This window comes from Manihot esculenta, chromosome 9 (genome assembly GCF_001659605.2).
Source record: "Manihot esculenta cultivar AM560-2 chromosome 9, M.esculenta_v8, whole genome shotgun sequence".
Lineage (NCBI taxonomy): Eukaryota > Viridiplantae > Streptophyta > Magnoliopsida > Malpighiales > Euphorbiaceae > Manihot > Manihot esculenta.
The window spans coordinates 31385051-31403198 of record NC_035169.2 but is presented as its reverse complement, the minus strand read 5'-3'; the positions used below and the strand labels follow the sequence as shown (position 1 = coordinate 31403198).

The window sequence follows — 18148 nt, the reverse complement described above, 5'->3', positions numbered from 1 at the left end:
TATATTTATATTATTCTACATTTTAATATAAACATTAAATTTTAGATAAATTGGTCGACATTTATATTTGTTTATAATTTTGATTCATTTTTAAAAATCAAAATATGAGATTTTAAACATTGACACATGTTTTATTTTATTTTTTAGATATAAACTCATTTTACATATAATAATAATAATAATAATTTATATTTAATTATAATTAATTAATATATTTAATTCTAAATATGATAATAATTTAAATGATTAAATATATAGTTAATAGATTCAACACTAGATAAATTATATTTTGCAGCAATAATTATAAATATTTTATAACATATATATTATTTTTATTATTTTATATAAATTAATATTTTAAATTAAATAATATATCCTTTATAAAATATTTATAATTATTACTATAAAATAAAATATACCACTATTAAATAATTTAGTTATTTATATTTAGTTTTAATTTTAAAATTTGAACTAGTTAAGATTATTATACAAACAAGTTTAGCTTGTTAATTCACATTTATTTTTTTTAATTTGTATTAAAATATGATAATTTAATATTTTTATCTTATTTTTCTTATTAAAATTAGAAATATTATGGATAGCTGATAAAAATAATAAGCTATAAATAACAATTTAAAACAATAATTGGAATATGGCTTTCATAGTATATAATGTTAATTACAAATTCATTTTCATAGTAACTTTTAATATTTAGATCTATTTTTTTAATAAAAAATTCTTTTATTAATCAAACTATATCTAAAAAAAGTTTAACTAAATTAGATTCAGTCGAGCCATCGGACTTTTTTAAAATACTAATACTAAGAGCTGAAGTAAAAACTCTGAAAAAATATTAAAATTTAAAATATTATATAAAATATTAGGAGGTGTATGAGAAGCAGTGAGACCAACATATAATTTAACTATCATGATAAAATAACTAAAATAACTTATTTTTAATTTAAAATAAAAATAGAAAATATAATTAAATTAACAAAAATTTACAATTATTTATAATTTATCTAAATTTTAATTAATTTTCATAAATTAAAAGAATTCACAACAATTTTAAATCATTATGTAAAGAAAAAATGACGAGAAGAAAACCTAAGACATTAATTAGCGTGTATATATATATATATACCCATACCAATTAAAAGTCAGATTTTTAATAAATATTAACAAAAATCAATCCAACTCCAACCAAATAAAAAATTTCTTTTTTTTTCAATTTAAATTAAAATTTTGCTCTCTTGTAAATTATTTGAATCTATTTTAAATTCGATTATTATTATCTGAATAAAATTTAAATTCATTTAGTATTATATATTTTAATTAATAATTTATACATAAAATATTTTTTATTTAAAAAATTTAATATTTTTAAAAAATATTTAAATTTTAAATAAAAATAAATAACTTTTTTATAAATATTATTATAAAATATATTTTTATATTAAATTAATTATTTATATAAATAAATTCGAACGATAAATATCTATATAAAATATAAATTTAAGTTGAATTTATTATGAATATTATTTTTTAAATTTAAATTTATTTTAAACTCAATTATAATTGATTAATTCTATCTTATTAAAATTCGATTGAATTGAGTATAAGAATATAAATTTAAATTAAATACGAGTTAAATTATTTATTACTTTTAAATATGGAGGTAATTTAAAATTAAAAAAATAATATATTATTAAAAATATTTTAATTATTTATTAAAAAATTAATAAATTTTTTTTTTAAATTTAAAATTTAAACGGTTGAATTTTAAAAGTTATTTGATTCAAATATAAATTTAAATTAAATATGAGTTAAATTACTTATTATTTTTAATTATCGAGACAATTTAAAATTAAAAAATTGATATATTATTAAAGATATTTTAATTATTTATTAAATAATTAATAAAAAAGTTTTAAATTTTAAAATTTAAACGGTTGAATTTTAAAATTCATTTGACTCAAATTAGAGAGGACAGAGTGATTTATCAATATTAGTAGGAAAGAAGGCAAGTGGGATGAGCTATAATTGCATACGCTTAATCGCTCAGTACTCAAAAGCAAAATAAATGGGTGTGTTTTTTTGTTTTTTTGTTACCGTGCTGCATTTCAGGCGCTTATATATCGAACTTGGCTTTAGCAAAAATAATAATAATAAAAAAAATCAAACTTCGCGCTTTGGCGTGAGTTTATCTCGGTGTCCGTATTTCCGTGTCGCTGTCCGTATTTCCGTCTCCGTAAATTCCCAATCCTCCTTTGTTGCTATCCATCACCACGCTTTTACGTCGACGATTCTCTCTTCTCTAATCTGCATTCCTCGTGCAACTCTATCGACCTCTGGCTCTCACTCCTCTCTTTGTCTGCCGTAAACTCTCTGTTTCTTTTGTTTTTTTGAACTCGGATTAGTCATTTTTCAGTTGCAGAGTTTTTTCGAATTGTAGGGTTTTATTAAATTTGATTTTCGATACACTCTGTAAAATCATGCGACCTGTTGTTTTTTTCTTTGAGTTTCTCGGCCAGATGATTATAGTTGGTAAGTGCGTTTTATGATATACGGTTTTCTTCTGTTTATAATGTAGTTTCTAGTGTGATTCTAGGGTTTATTCATTGTGCATTGAGTGTTTTATTCATTTATATTTAAGTTCGTGAGTGTACCGAACGGTTGAGTATTGCATTTCTTCTCTACTTGTTAGTGTGTGTTAAAGTTGTATGTTCCCTATGTGATCATATGTTTCTGTAGGGTTTTATTTTCCTTGATTCTTCTACAAGAATATTATGTTCCTGGTTTTTGCTTTCTGAAGAAATTCCTCCTGGGAGAAAGCGTCGTTAATGTTTTGGAGGTTAAATATGCGTTACTAACGGATTGTGCATAATGTGTTTGCGGTCGTGCTTCAATCACTGGTGTTAATACTTTTAATCCAGATTTTTGTTGGTCGGGGTTAATTTATCAAATCCTTCTTGTAATTTGCCCCATGTATGTAAATTCTTTTGCGGCATTACAGTAATCTTAAACTTGTGGGGTGCAGAATGCATTTGGTTATGTCAAATTTTATTCCTACTTAACTCTCTTCCATCAGTGTTGGCCTTTACTGACAATTCATTCAAGTTCTGTGCTATATTTAAAGAATAGGACTTCTTTTGCACGCGAACGCGTTTTTACTTTTATCTTCATTTGATTGCAGGATTGGAATTCGGAAGCATACACGTACTCTTGTTATAGTGGAACTATGCCTCCAAATATTGCAAACAGCACAACTCCTGCTAGAAATTTGAAGAAAAGCCAGCTTGGAGGTGTCATATTTGGCTGCAAGAATGATACCATGAAGGAATGCCTATCTGAACAACTCTTTGGTCAGTCATTTACTTTGTCACTTCCATGTTTAGCTTTTTCTCATTAGGCTTTCTCTTTTAGTGTTTTCTGGCATTCTCAAGTAAAATGATTTCAGGTCCTCCTATGACATCATAGTCTTCTGTTTTGGGATATAAACCCTAACAATTCAGTTGTTGTAGAAAAGAAATAGTTACAGAATGGAAGAGAAGAAAGGATTAGGAAACTGGGAGAGAAAGGAGAGAAAATACAGAGAATTTGAGAGAAGAATTTAGCAAGAATTCAATTCAATTTATTTCTTTTTTATCAATTTTCTTATTTGAAATGAATTGAATCATGCATAATTTCTTAAGGATTTATTTGAATTCTTTTCTTATAAAATGAATCCTTTCAAATGAAGGGTGTATGATTGTGGAATACATAAGTTAGAGCTCTTCAGATCTTTTATACACTGATAATTGCCACTTCCTACCAGATCTAATACGCTACTCTACTATAACTGCTCCTAACAGACTTCCTCTAACAGCTTTGACAAACTTCCTAGAATTAACCACTTTTTGTCCCCATCTAACTGTGCTCTCTGTTTATTTTTAATGCCTATTCCTTCTAATATAACACACATTTCCTCCCTTTGTTTCTCTATGTGAGTACATAATGAATTAATGGTAACTGTTTGTACAACTTTGCCTATCTTCTTTTTAGACTCCACATCTGTAAATATGAAAACGTAAGAATGAGCAAGAAAATATGTGAGTTAGGCACAAATATATTTCTTAGATTTGTAAATCTTTAATTCATTGAGCAGAAATTTGTCTTACTCAACTCATGAAATTTTTGTATCAACTTAATCAGGTTTACCAGCTGCACACTTTTCTTATGTAAAAAATATTGATCCTGGCTTGCCACTGTTCCTTTTCAACTACAGCGATAGGAAGCTTCATGGCATCTTTGAGGCTGCTGGCTCTGGACAAATGAATGTTAACCCATATGGGTGGATAGCTGGTGGTTCACGGAAAACACTATTTCCTGCCCAGGTATCACGTTAAGTTTCGCCGAAGTGGTCTAGTTCAGTCTTATTAATTATTATCATTTCTGTGACATGATTTAATGTGGCTTTTCTAATGATGTTCTTCTGCCTTTTATAAGGTTCAAATTTGTGTCAGACTAAAATGCCATCCGGTGTCTGAAGCACAGTTTAAACCAATAATTGCAGACAACTACTACAACCGTAGCCATTTCTGGTTTGAACTAGACCATGCACAAACCAGCAAGCTGATGTCACTATTAGCATCTTTTGCAGTTTCTCCTATTACTTCCATATACGAGAATACAACACAGTTGAGAATTATGTACCAACCTGCTTCTTTGCCTCAAAAAAGAGATGGAGGGTTTGAAACACTTGCTTCAGAGGTTCAAAATCACTCAGGCTGGGAAATTGATTCAGTAGATGTTTCTTCTTGTTTAGATGGCATGAACAGGCCACTAGAAAATCAGTTGGATACAGACATACTGGAACAAGATGAGGAAAACCTTGTACTCAAGCAACTGCAGGAATTGGCTCCTAAGCATGAGCCCAAAGATTCATCTTTCACCGGTTATGTAGAAGATTCTACTGCTAGAGATGACAATTGCTCAGAAGAGAAGTCTGCAGAGGGACAAATGGGCTTAGGGTTTAGGAATGAACTGAGTGCTTCTACCTCGTCTGATGATAGTCAGTGCAGTATAGCTCGGGTAGTAGTAGAGGATTATGTTAATCTTATTTCTTTTGTTTCCGGTCATGGATAATGGTGCTATTTTGTTCTCACTCTCTTCTCTAAATGTGTAGCTGGTTCAGGAGATAGAGGAGCTTAAGGCTTTTAAATTGGAGCAAACTTTCAAGGTGCAATGTTTGGAGCAGAAGCTGGTAATGTTAATCTTGAGCCATTTCTTTAACTATCATGTGCTCTGAAATTGATATTGCTAACCATGTAACCACTACTGATCCATGTTTCTGCTGGAATGATTTATCATTTGAAGGCAACCAAATTGTCATATGTAGGACCATTAAGATAGTGAAGTTTTCAGAGTTGCTGGTATAAGTTTGGCCTGGGGATTTTATGAAATTCCATAGGAATTTCTAGTTTGTCCACAATGTCCCTATTAATGATAATGGATTTCATGAAGAAATACATTAATCTGCCACATGCTTTAATGCTTATGACCATACAAGATAGACAAAAGGGATCATGGTAAATTGAACTGATCAGAGTATAGATGGTAGATAAAACCAGAGATTGAACTCAGAGATGCTTTGGAACATTTGGGAGGAAGGTCACGCTTGGCAGTTAATCAGAATTCTTGTAGCTTAGATTAAGAACATGGTTCAAGTGTATAAAATTAGACATAGTTTCTTTATTTATCTCTGGAAAACTGTACTTCAGTAGGGGACGTAAATCTCTAAACATGTTGGTATAAATATCTTTCTGTTGAAATTTCAATTATCTCATAGTTTCTTTATTCATTTGCTTCAATTTTGTTTTACTTTATTTGATACCTATGACATGTCAGGTTGATGCTGAAGAACAAATTCAAGAGTTGAAGGATCGTTGTATGATATTAGAGTCTATGTCTAATCCCTCCATGACACACACTAATGATACAGCAAGTGATTCCTTTGATGACCTGTACAAAGATCCTAATGTTAGGTCCATTTATCTGGTGGGCGGATATGACGGTGATTCTTGGTTACCTTCTTTGGATTTGTATTTTCCTTCACAAGATGTTTTAAAGTCTTTGAAGCCAATGAGCACTGTTCGTTCATATGCTTCCATTGCACAATTGAATGATGAGATTTACATTTTTGGGGGTGGTAATGGCCAGACATGGTATGACACAGGTATTAGCTCCCAGTAAACGTTTCATTGTTGCTTACTGAAGCTTAAAACCCACACATTTCTAATGTTTCTCATTTTTTGTGGAAGTTGAATCGTACAATCCAGCTAATGATCAGTGGACTTTGCGGCCTTCCTTAACTGAGAAAAGGGGGAGTTTAGGTGGTGCCACTTTAAACAACAAAATATTTGCAGTTGGTGGAGGGAATGGGACAGAATGCTTTTCAAAGGTTGAAATGCTCGATTTATATGTTGGAAGGTGGATTCCAACAAGATCAATGCTACAAAAGGTAAATTTGAGCTTGACTTGTTATGTACATGTTTTTGGTGCATTTACTTGTGAATATTAGTGGCACAAGTATAGATAGGAGAGAACATAAATGTAAATTGTTCGAAGTTAGCTTTAATTTTGCAATTCACAAAGCTTTAATTTTACAATCTTTGTGGACCAATGGAAAGACTTAACATGAAATCTTCTACTTGCTAGGATTTGGGTCCTTAACTGTGAACTTGAACTTGAAAATGCAAGTGATCAAGCAAGCATGTCAAATTTTGTGAGGTCTTGATATTTGGTCAACCTTTCAGTAAATATAAAGAAAAAAGAAAAGGTTTTTCTGACCTTATTGCTTCAAATCTGATTTTACACAATTCATAACCTCAAAGCAGAAGAAATTACTTGTGGTAAGGGATAGATAAAAAAGGGTTTGTATTAGCGGACAAAGGCTGGCATTCCTGTTATTATATGTGATACACAATAATGGTTTATCTTATAAAATTGTGTATAAATATGGTCCTAAAGCAAATTTGGTCCTAAATTAGCTTTTAAGGATGTTCATTTCCTCATTTGAGAGAACAATTTGTTTGTAGTGCAGGCACCTAATCTTTTGCAATTAGGTGGAAAAAATGTATTCTTCATGTGCAATATGTTGATTTGACAAAAAAGGGGAAGTCATCATCATTTGCATCAAGTGGAATATCTAGTGATAAGATAAAAGAAAAGTACTGGTAGGATCCTGAGAATTTGCAAATTATGATATGCCTTTTTCTTTTTGAGGGAAAGATCTCTTCCTAGGAGAACTGTCATTGTGGATTTCATAGCTTCAGCCTGTCCTTTTCTATTGATTTTATGGATGTGTCATGCCCATTTGAATTTCATCTACTTATTTTAGTGTTTTATAGTTTCTGTTTTCATATGATTTTCATGTACTCTAAGAATGTATCAATGTTCTTAAAGCCATCTAATATTGTTATTTATTTATTTATTTTTATCTCCAGCGATTTGCTCTTGCTGCAATGGAACTCAATGGTGCACTTTACGTGACGGGGGGATTTGATGGGAGTGATTATTTGAAGTAAGGTTCTTCACCACTCATTATATTTCCCTTGTTAGATCTAGTATGTATTTATATGCAGGCAAGTACACTCAAAGTATGAAGCAAATGTTAATTGCACGTGCATAACATGTATGCATGCATGAACATAAAAGGTTACATACAGATTAAAGATAAGGTGGTGTTGGTTTCTGATTAGGGTTTTGCATGTTACAATTGCATCAAGATCAAGCTGTGCTTGGAATAATATTATATTTAGTAATTGTTCTTCCTTTCTAACAATCTTGTATAAAAATTCATAAAGCATGCATTTTGATTCTGTGTAAGGAAGAACTTCACCAGTTTGATTATGGATTCTCAGATGTTTCTCCCTATTGAAAACCAGAAAACTTCTCAATGCAACCCATTCATTTGTGTTTCCTGCTTTGGCATTCAGAAGCAATTTGAAAGTTGATTTAGGTAGATATGTGCATTGCTGCAGAAGCACCGCAATAATATTTATAGACATTTTTTCCACATTCCTTGTCTGTATAGATAGCGTTGCTAATGGAATATGTTCCTATTGAAACTTGAAAACATATATTTCCTCGTCCATTGATGCACTTCACAGTGATTACATCAATGGTGACAAAAGCATGAATTTCTAATTTACTGCTGGTCAAGAAGGTTTGGTTTTAATTTAATAAACTGACATATTCAAGGGGAGTCTTTATGAAGAGTTTTACATGCTTCATTGTTATTTAATTGCTCATGCATTTATTTATTTGTTTATTTCTAGGCTATCATTTTGTTTGCAAAAGTTGTCACACTAAAGGCCTTGTTTGCATTCTGATTGCTGGATACAAGCATATGTGAGTAACCATAGAAAGATTATGAAGAGGTCAAGCTTGATAGAGAAGGGTTGAGGTTCATTTCTATTCTAGTTGTACGCATTTAAATATCTGAGTTTTGAACAAGCAATTCGTGGAAAAATTAGTGGTTTCTTTTCCTGGCCTTGAAATAAAATTTGCTGATCAGTTATGTCGTGGAATAGGATATTAATATCTGGTCTATAGGTTTACAACCTACTTATTGGTGAGCTAGTCAGTTTGGGAGGTAATAATGTCTGGACTGGCTTATTGAATTATGCATTTAAATAGAAGTAAACATTGTAAGATTTTTTATGATTTTAACATTCGGGATAATTTTCTATATGGAAAGTCATTTGATGATTTGTTTGGACATAGAAAATCCTTTTTATTATTTGATTGAAATTTTTTGTGCTCCCAGGTCTGCTGAAAGATTTGATCCTAGAGAACATTCTTGGACCAGAATTGCAAGTATGAACACAAGGAGGGGCTGCCATTCATTGGTTGTTTTGAATGAAAAGTTGTAAGTCAGTTCTTAATTATTTTTATTTATTTATTTTTTTCCACTCTGCAGTTTGTCAAAGTCTATATGTATACATGGTTGGGCCAGAGAAGGCAATATTTTTCCTAACTTTATTAAAGGTTATGTGCGTTAATGCATCCAAGGTTAGAATCTACCTTGGAAGTCTGTTTTATAGCACATGTTATCAGGGATAAAGTGTATTTAGCACATATTATCAGGGTTAAAGTCTCCAAGGGATCTACCTTGGAAGTCTTTGTTTATTTGTCTTGTTTCATGAGAGCTCATGCAGTCCCCTGCGGCTGCAGATGAGATCCATTTCCAGTAATTTGACAAAAGAACCTCTGGAAATTGGTCTAAAGAGTATGAAATGGTATTAGTGGCCATAGTTATAGAGTTTTTATAGCTTCCAAGCATCTATCTTTCACTCATTTTACATACTCGTGTTCCCCCATCTTCCTGTAGGTACGTGGTGGGTGGTTTTGATGGAACTAAAATGGTTTCAAGCACTGAGATATTTGACCCACGTCTTTGCTTGTGGGTCGATGGGGTGCCAATGAACCAGGCTAGAGGGTACTCTGCTGCTGCGGTGGTTGATGAATCTATATATGTAATTGGAGGGGTCAGATCAGATGAACACATTGTAGACACGGTATGTATTACCTTCGACTATACATTTTTTGTTTGTCCTGGTGTGGGTGTATCTGTCTCCATATCTGATTTTAATCCTAAATTTTACTAGGTTGAACATTTCAAGGAGGGGGAAGGATGGCAAGAAAGGAATACAAGGGCCATTAGTAAAAGATGCTTCTTGTCAGCGATTGTTCTCTAGTGAAGCATGTAACCTTGATTTTCATGGGGGTAGGGGCGGAGGAGGTTCATCTCACCCCATTTTTTGGGTCTAGTCATGGGGTGGAATGCAAGCAAATGTGCAGTTAAAAGCGCTGCAATTTGAAACTGAATCTTCAATCTAATCATATCATCAATAGTTTGCCTTAAGTTTGTTGCTACTGTTTATAAGGATAAACTTGCCAGTTGCAGCTTAAGCTCTAAAATAACACCGAATATTGGTATTCAGAAGTCATTAAAGCAAAGATGAGAATTGACTACTGAGTTCATGGCCGGAGTTTTGAGCATCCACGCCTTGGACTACCTCTTCCAATCTGCCACCTTGGATTCTGCCACGGTTGTAATCCCCACCATCTTTTTCGCACCAGGTTCTGCCTTGTAACTTCTTCCTAGCATACCAGAGTCTGAAATTACCTGGGGACAGATGGGAATGGTTGCTCATCTGTGTTCTATCTGTTGCTTTACCTAGCACTTGCTATACCACGTCTAGTTCCAAGGAAACTGGGACCAAATCAACGTCGACATTCTCGAGTATCTTGCTCTGCCACGGCAGAGTGTTGGCTGCTGCAAGGCGTAGAGATTGTAATTTCAATCCAAACTCGATAATCTCCATTCTGCCCTGGGTGAGGGTGACCATATCGAGATGGTTATAAGCTCCGTGTGTTCAAGTATTTTTATTATTTTAACACAAAATATATAATTATTGTTAATCAACAATATTTTCTCTTTTTAAAATATGCAAAAATTTAATATATACTAGCGAAGGGAGAGCAAGGAACTCGTCCCTAATTGAATTAAACATCTTATTTGCTTTATTAAAATTTGGAAAGAATTAGTTTTAAATTTGAAAAAAATTCAGTTTAATTGGGTTTGAGTGAATATTTTAGATCGAACTAAATTAAACCAAAATATATAAGGATAAATATATATTTAAATGTATATATTATTTCATATAAATTTATTAAATATCTGAATGTAAACTTATAAAATTATTATAGTTAAATACAAATTAACGTTATCTTTGATTTATAAAAAAAGCCATAAATAATTCAATCTATTGTTAACAATATTTGAAATTTCATTAGTTGGAATTTAAACTTAAAAAAAAAAAAAAATTATATTCACCTTACATTATCAATTGATAAAAATTCATATCTTCAATAAAATTTAAAATTAACATGTGATTAATTTTTTTTAAATATTTTTATAAATTATTAATAATATAAATAATTTATATTTAATTATTATAATTTTATTTAGATGTTGGTTATATTACTATTTTAATTCAAGCATTCTATTGGTCAATCTCAATTAATAAAAAAATGCAAGTATATATTCAGCTAAAATATAATTGCTTCCATCTGGTTCAGTGGTTTAAAGCTTATAAAGCCTCCAATTAGCCTCGTGTTGCAATCCTCTGCCTTGCGATTCTTTTTGTTTCAATCATGATCCCTTTTTTGTGCTCCACAATACCCCTTCCTTTGATCTCCTTCTCCCTCACGCCTTCAACTTCACGCTATTCTCCCCTACTCCCTCAGTCGCAACTAAGCACCAAGTGCTGCTCTTGACTATCCATCGCGTTGTGGCAGTGATGGAAAATGACAGAGCAGTGGATGTAAACATAAACAGGCAGTACGATAAAAGACTGAATGTTACGATAGAGTTGGAAATTTCATCCAAGAAATACCTCAAGATAACAACGGGTAAAGGCATATAATTGAAAAAGCTTCCCACTTCAGTAAATGCCCAGGGACGGTTTTGAAAGGCGAATAAACTGGTTAAATGTTTTCTTTTTCAGAACTGACATCAAAGAGCATCTTATACAAAATCAATCTACTGACTGATGACAAGCATAATCCTGAAAATTTTACCTGGAAAAGCTGCTCACTTTCTGGACCCTTCTGGAATAGAGCCAGTTCCATGACCACCAAATGGTACAAAAGAAAAATTCCATGCATCAGTCGTCTGCTGACGTATCAAATTTTTAGCTAGCAGATGGCTTATATACAGCAACCATTCTCTTCCTGAGCAATTTATTGATGGCAATATTACAAAACACCATGCAGTCCTAAATCATTTTCAGGTAAACTTCTTCTTCCGGGCAAAGATGGACTAATGCATGCTTTGGACCACCAAAGCTTTTTACTGAATGTGCATCCTCAAACAAGAGTTCCATTACTATACAAACACTTAATGCGAATGAACCTGCTTTAGGAGTTCGGTAAAAGGGGATAGAATGCGTAAATTTTCTGACCACATCACACCCTCCGAGAATCTTCAAATCTAAAAAGAAAAACTGAACCAAGTCTTCACTCATTGCCATCCTCACCCACAACCTAGTCTCCCTTGGAACATTGTGTAACGTAATCTCTAAAGGTATAGCTACAGGTAGGCCTGGGATGAAAGGAAGAGGGTTTTCAAAATCATTACCAGGAACACTCAATGCTGCATATAAATGAGTTACTTTGCTGAAACTGAACTGCTTAGCTGAATAATGGTTAATCAACTTCTTAAACATGAAGGAACTGCAGGAGACACCTCCTATTGAAGTGCCTACCTCATGCAAAGTTTTCTTAACTTCCATTACAAAATTGGACAATTCAATAGATCCTTCCTTGTGAAGAAATTCTATACATGAAACTGTTGTAGTCAGCTTCTTCAAAGTGGTAAGGTAGCAGCAGATTTCAACTTTGGACAACCTTAGTACACATGACAAAAGTGTAAGCTCCAAAACATGTGCCTCCTCTTCTTTAGAAAACCCTATAAATCTACACCTCATTTCTCTGAGCCTCCTTTCTAGTTTCCCTAAGAGAATCTCTAGCTCTCCTATTTCACAAGACTGGACCTTCCACACAACGTGCCCCCATATCTTAACAAGCAGTTTAATTACATGGAGGTACTGCGAAGTCAATGCCAATGCACCAACATTTTCAAGTAATGCAGGAGTAAAAATGGCCAACTTTTCCTTGCAAGCCCTATATGAAGTGAACAAACATAATTGGAAAGATATTCATGTAAAGACATAATAGAAGTCAGAAAAAGAAACTAATATTACTAAATAATAACCTCAAAATCTTTAATGCTTCACTGCTGTAACTTGATTGTACCAAGAGCCATGCATCTTTGACCTGGGCAAATACAAGATTCAAAGACTTCCTGATTTGATCATGCTCCTCCAGCTGGCATTCTACAATTGAAGTCCCGACATCCCCTGATTCACAAGATATCATAGAATGAATTTCAGAATTTTCATTGCCCCTTTGCATTGAAGGCATTGCAACAGGATTGCTAGTATTAGTTGCAATATCAACATTAACCACAGGCCGTGACGATTCTTCCCCTTCAACTTCCATGCCAGATGACATATAAGATCTACTGCACTGAGATAAATATGCCAAAAGAGTATTCTGGTCCACAATGTCATTTAAAGCAGAAGATATACGCCCTAGCAATGTAACCGCATAAGAGAATAATGTGGGTGGAAAACTTTGACCGTTCTGATTATGCGAGAGTGGAACTGAGATAGAAAGTACAAGAAGTGCAGCTACTCTTATGCTGTCCAGGCCCAATTCTCCATTAGAAACTGGCTCTATCTGAATGAGATGAACAAGTAAAGGAAAGGAATAATGAATATTGAATAGCTATGTATTAAATATGCTTGTGAGAAAAAATGAAGTATATAATACTGGATTTGTGTGCGTGTGTTGTGGGTGGGAGATTATAACCTGTAGTAAAGTGCACAACTGAGAATTTTTAGATTTTTATGTGGCGAAAAGATATAAAATTTGCCAGAGTGCTCTGGAGAAATACAAGGGGAGAAGAATGAAGTAATGGAGAAGAAAAGAAAAATCTGTTCTTTTCATTACAAAAAGTAAAAGAAATGAGGACAAAAGTAACTCTGTTCTTATTTTTCAAAAAGAAAGAATAGAGATGAGAAAAAGATTCTTGCTGGTTAAGTGAGTGTAATGCAGTTACATATTTTATGGTATACACTTGTGCCATTAATGACTAACACATCAAAGAAAGATATCAAGGGAGGAAGACTGAAGGAAAAGGAAGGGGAAAATAAAAGAAGAAAGAAGACCAAGCATTTAAATAAAGGATTTTATAGTTTTGATGCATGGATTATATCAGTTGTCAAACTTGTTATTTCTCAGAACATAATTACCAAGTATCTGGCCAATGAAGCATTCAATGATTGTTCCCTGCCCCATGCCAATCCACACATCTTTTCTCAATTGAAAGAAAATTTGGACTACCATCAATTTTTTTTCTAGAAACAATCCAAAGACTATCTCAAAAGCTGTTCTAAGTGAAAATTCTTTTGGAAAATGCTATGAATGCCAGAAATTTACTAGAGAGCTAGTTAGTAAAATTGGTCAAGATCGGATAGCACACATATAACCATGCTAACCTCTTGGGAAACCTCTTTGATAATGCAGGCTGTAAAATTCCCATGGTTTTGACCTATATGAAACAAAACAGAGAAGACACCTGCTTCATCCTGGAAACACAATAAAATTTAAAAATGTTAAAGCAGACAAGGAAAATTAAAATCACATCTTAAGACATGCATCAGATGATTTCTTCCAGGGATATGTCACAAGATCCTTCCATTCTTTACTTTTGAAGTTTCCAGTGTGCTGAGGGGGAGGATTAGAGAGCACGTGATATGTTACATGGAAAAACTACTGTGGAGAAGCTTGAGACCTGAGGATATATCTCCAAGCTTTCAAGAAGGCCATTGGTAGAGAGTCTAAATAACTCCAGACTAGGCAGCTTCACTAATTTAAATATTTTTCTTGCTGCAGATCTTATTAGATCATTATTGTCAATGAGAGTGCCAAGAAACTGCAAAATAAAACAATGCTTGCATTAATATGTTATTGAGCTTGTGATAATGAAGAAAAATAAATCTAAGCATGACATCATCTCAAGTGACATAATGACGCAGATTCATTACAAAATCTTAAAATTTAAACTTTACATAATCAATCACATGTTAATCATAAATTCAACCACAGAACAGCTTCATAATGTAAACTCAAAAAAACCTAAATTCTAAACTAGCAGGTTTTGGAAACAAAATTCCATCACCAACATCCAGCTCCCTCTGGAGCCAAACTTTCTATTTACATGATACCAGAAAATAATATCACCAAATACTCGCACAGAATGCACTTATCCATTTTGATTAGTAAGCTCAGGGAAAAGAGTGATATATGCAACCTTACCTCTGCTCTGCAGAGAGGTTTTTCTGTATGAAAGAAACACTATACCCTCATCAAAATGTATTAATGTACTGAATGATTAAATTAAAGGAATCAAGGATCTATATTCTCTCTGACATTCAAAATTTATTTTGGATTAAAGCAAACAGAGAAACCCTCACCATATGCATGTGTATCTCTTGCACATTTAGACACTCATAGGTTGCCATATGATGAAGTGTTTCCAGAGCTTCTAACCTGACAACCATTGAATTGGCATTCAGCATGTCCATCAACAGGTTTAAGGCCTGACCAGCAAACTCAGAAGAAAGGACAATGAGCTTCCGCAGTGAGCACAAGGCAGACTTTTGCACCTGCAGGCAACCATATCAGTGTTGCGATCAGAATGAACAACTATTGGAAAATGCATTTGGCACTGATAAGAATAAATATGATAAAAACACAAGATTCTTTCGACGATGATAATAATCAATAAGACTTGTACCTTCATCACTTATTTTCAACAATTTTGTATACAAGTACATGTAGATAGAGAGTGATGAAAAGGCACGGCCATTGACCTACATCACTAATCAACACAAAACATGACCACCGTAGGAAAGGTAACTATAATTTGTGGTCAATGTTGTCTGTTTAGTAAAGTGAGCCAAAAAAGGAAAGGCACTGTTATCACTAAGATATATTTAATGCACAGAGATGCAATATCACCATTTTCAAGCTGAGTTACCTCATCAAATTCATCTTCAAGCCCATGAATGAAAGCTCCAGCAGCACTTGATGCCAAAATTTCAAAACTTTCTGTAGTGTGTAGACTCTGAGATTTCTTCCCTTTAATGATTGATAGAACCTTCTTAGATAAGGTTTGTAACAAAATATCCTCAGATACCATTTGTATGTTCCCGAGGGCACTAAAACTTTCTATCCTGACTCCCACACACATATCCCTCACCATAGAACAGAGCTGCAGATACAAACAAAAAGATAATGAAGGGCAGAAATCTATTAAATTCTGAGTAACAGCAGAGAATGGTTTATGGATCTCTCAAATGAAACAGATCTTGACAATAAAAATAGCTTGGAAGTGCAAAACATTTGGAAGTTCAATGCTAGCATGATTAAAAAAAGCCACACTAGATTAAAAAAAATGATCTACAGGCATTACCAGATAGTACAAGTTTATACTACTTACTGTCTCCATATAAAAGAGCAAGCAGTTTTATGATAGTATTGAAGGTAAATGATGAGAGCAAAAGATGAAATGAATTAGCAATAGATGCCAACTCAGCATCATTGATCCTATGTTCAGAGGAACAAATAAACCCACTTAAAGCACTTTTGCACTTCACGAGTTAACATAAAAGAACATAATGAAAACCATCAAAATCACAGGTATAAGAGATAAAATGGTTAGCACAGACAATATTACAAACCTACCTGCATGAATACTGTATTTGACCAATCTCTTTTATCTTCTTGATTGGCTGCTATAAGCATTTGACCCCATTTATTGACCTGGATTCACGATGAGAAGAACAAAATCAATAAGCAGAAGTTAACTCTAACATGCTTACATTGAGTCCAAGTAACCTTTTTTTTTCTTTGGGTGCCAAAACAGGGGTAAACCCAGTATACATAGAAAACTAATTTACAGGAAAATTAATTATTTTGATATACAAGCATGAACTACAATCTCATGAAACATCCAAAGCTCCCTAAATTCGCATTTTAATAAATTACCAGAGTAAGTCAAACAACAATTAGAAAAACTGGTAAAAAACAAATAAATGATGGATAGTTCAGCATCATATTCTTACCACGCCAACTGCAGCACACCGTACACAATCTTCTGGATCTTTTAGAAGTTCAACACCACGGTAATAGCATCCTTCTATCACACTACAGTCTTCAAAAACTCCGAATTTACACAAGCCAACTAATCCATCTAAGGCCTCTTTCCTCACATAGGGATAAGGATCCTTCGTAAACCCCAAAAACACAGTGAACAACACGTTTGTACTTATACCAAACCTCTCGGCATTTCTTAGAAGCCACAATCGTGCAGACACCGAGGGACCAAAACACAGCGACACAAAGAGCCGATCATCCAGCTCGATCGGTAAAGTTGGATCGCCCTCTGCGATGGAAGAGAGTGCGGCGAGTGACTCAGCAGCTAGGAGAGTGGAGTCAGTGGAGAGGAGCGAGCTAGAATTGAGGGAGCGGAATATAATAGGGGAGAGATGAGTGCGGTACGAGGCGAGCTCAGTGAGTAGCTTGAGAGTGTGATGGTGAGTAAGCGAGTCAGCGGACAGCTGGAGAGAGCGAGTTAGGGTTTCCAGAATTGAAGAGATAACAGAATTGGAAGTGTGAGGATTAATGATAAGGGACCTCATGGAAACTAGGGCTTGCGGAGATAGAGGCTTATCGGTGTCGAGAGACTGTTCGCACGAGTTCCACACATGCTGCTCCATTGACGATTTCTGTGCTTCCTCTTTGTTACGCGACGTACCACGAGCAGACGTTTTGAAAAGGGATCGCCGAGAGCGGGAACTGAAGAAGACATAGACCAAAGCGCGCCGTTTTATGTTGTAGTAATTGCAACGGTTTTTTATTTTTTAAATCATAAATTATTTACATCTGAAACTTTAAATCTTGTAACAAAATTAAATCTTTCAGTTTATTATAATTATAATCAAAATTCTAAATTAAATTTTAAAAAACTTAACCTTAACAAAATTAGCTTATCTCTTTATCCAAAATCTATCTTTGAAAAAAATGTCTATAGCCCTTTTCAAATTTTGATCTGATAAGGATACGTGTCAAAGAGATTGAGTTTGTTTACAATATTATCTCTACAGCTGTATTTCGTGAGCTACAAGTGTCCTACTATGTATACATCACTTACCATTGTAAACACTATAAATATGTAAACAATACAGAGCAATAAACAAGTTAAAAATTCACACAATTATTTTAGCCTTCATATGGTATCAGAGCCTTTCGGCTCCAAAGCTAAATCTGATTTCTCTTCCTTTTTTCTTTAATTAAACATGTCGACTGAAGGTTCTCTTGTTTCTAGTTCTAGCAGCTCTGACACTGCTGGAGATCTTTCTTCTCAATCTGCTGGTGCGATTATTTCCTCATCTTCTTCTACTATGCA

At 33.3% G+C, this 18148-nt stretch overlaps 2 protein-coding genes across 9 annotated transcripts; one reads left to right on the top strand and one right to left on the bottom strand.

The window, feature by feature from the left end:
- The first annotated feature begins 2162 nt into the window (after positions 1-2162).
- Positions 2163-9961, top strand: LOC110623083 (kelch-like protein 8). Of its 4 annotated transcripts, none has more exons than XM_021767950.2 (11): positions 2163-2379; positions 3197-3365; positions 4195-4376; positions 4489-5073; positions 5168-5245; positions 5890-6217; positions 6303-6502; positions 7488-7564; positions 8813-8914; positions 9377-9563; positions 9654-9961. In XM_021767950.2, exons 2-11 carry the CDS (start codon positions 3242-3244, stop codon positions 9741-9743), a joined length of 1953 nt encoding a protein of 650 aa, XP_021623642.1. In that variant the 5' UTR covers positions 2163-2379; positions 3197-3241; the 3' UTR covers positions 9744-9961. The 4 variants fall into 4 exon arrangements, with proteins under 4 accessions (XP_021623642.1, XP_043816217.1, XP_021623641.1 ...); XM_043960282.1 differs by having other exon boundaries at positions 2163-2547; positions 5177-5245; XM_021767949.2 differs by having other exon boundaries at positions 2163-2547.
- A 1096-nt stretch (positions 9962-11057) lies between these two features.
- Positions 11058-17734, bottom strand: LOC110623093 (protein SIEL). 5 transcript variants are annotated; one of them, XR_002489232.2, is made up of 10 exons: positions 16806-17734; positions 16426-16503; positions 15719-15952; positions 15153-15344; positions 14471-14611; positions 14175-14264; positions 12827-13353; positions 11632-12735; positions 11448-11534; positions 11058-11328 (listed from the first exon to the last, which is right to left on the bottom strand). XR_002489232.2 is itself a non-coding variant. In XM_021767966.2 (8 exons), exons 1-8 carry the CDS (start codon positions 17457-17459, stop codon positions 11829-11831), a joined length of 2823 nt encoding a protein of 940 aa, XP_021623658.1. In that variant the 5' UTR covers positions 17460-17734; the 3' UTR covers positions 11058-11828. The 5 variants fall into 5 exon arrangements, 1 of the variants encoding a protein (XP_021623658.1); XR_002489230.2 differs by having other exon boundaries at positions 11448-12735; XR_002489231.2 differs by having other exon boundaries at positions 11058-11534.
- Positions 17735-18148: the final 414 nt, after the last annotated feature.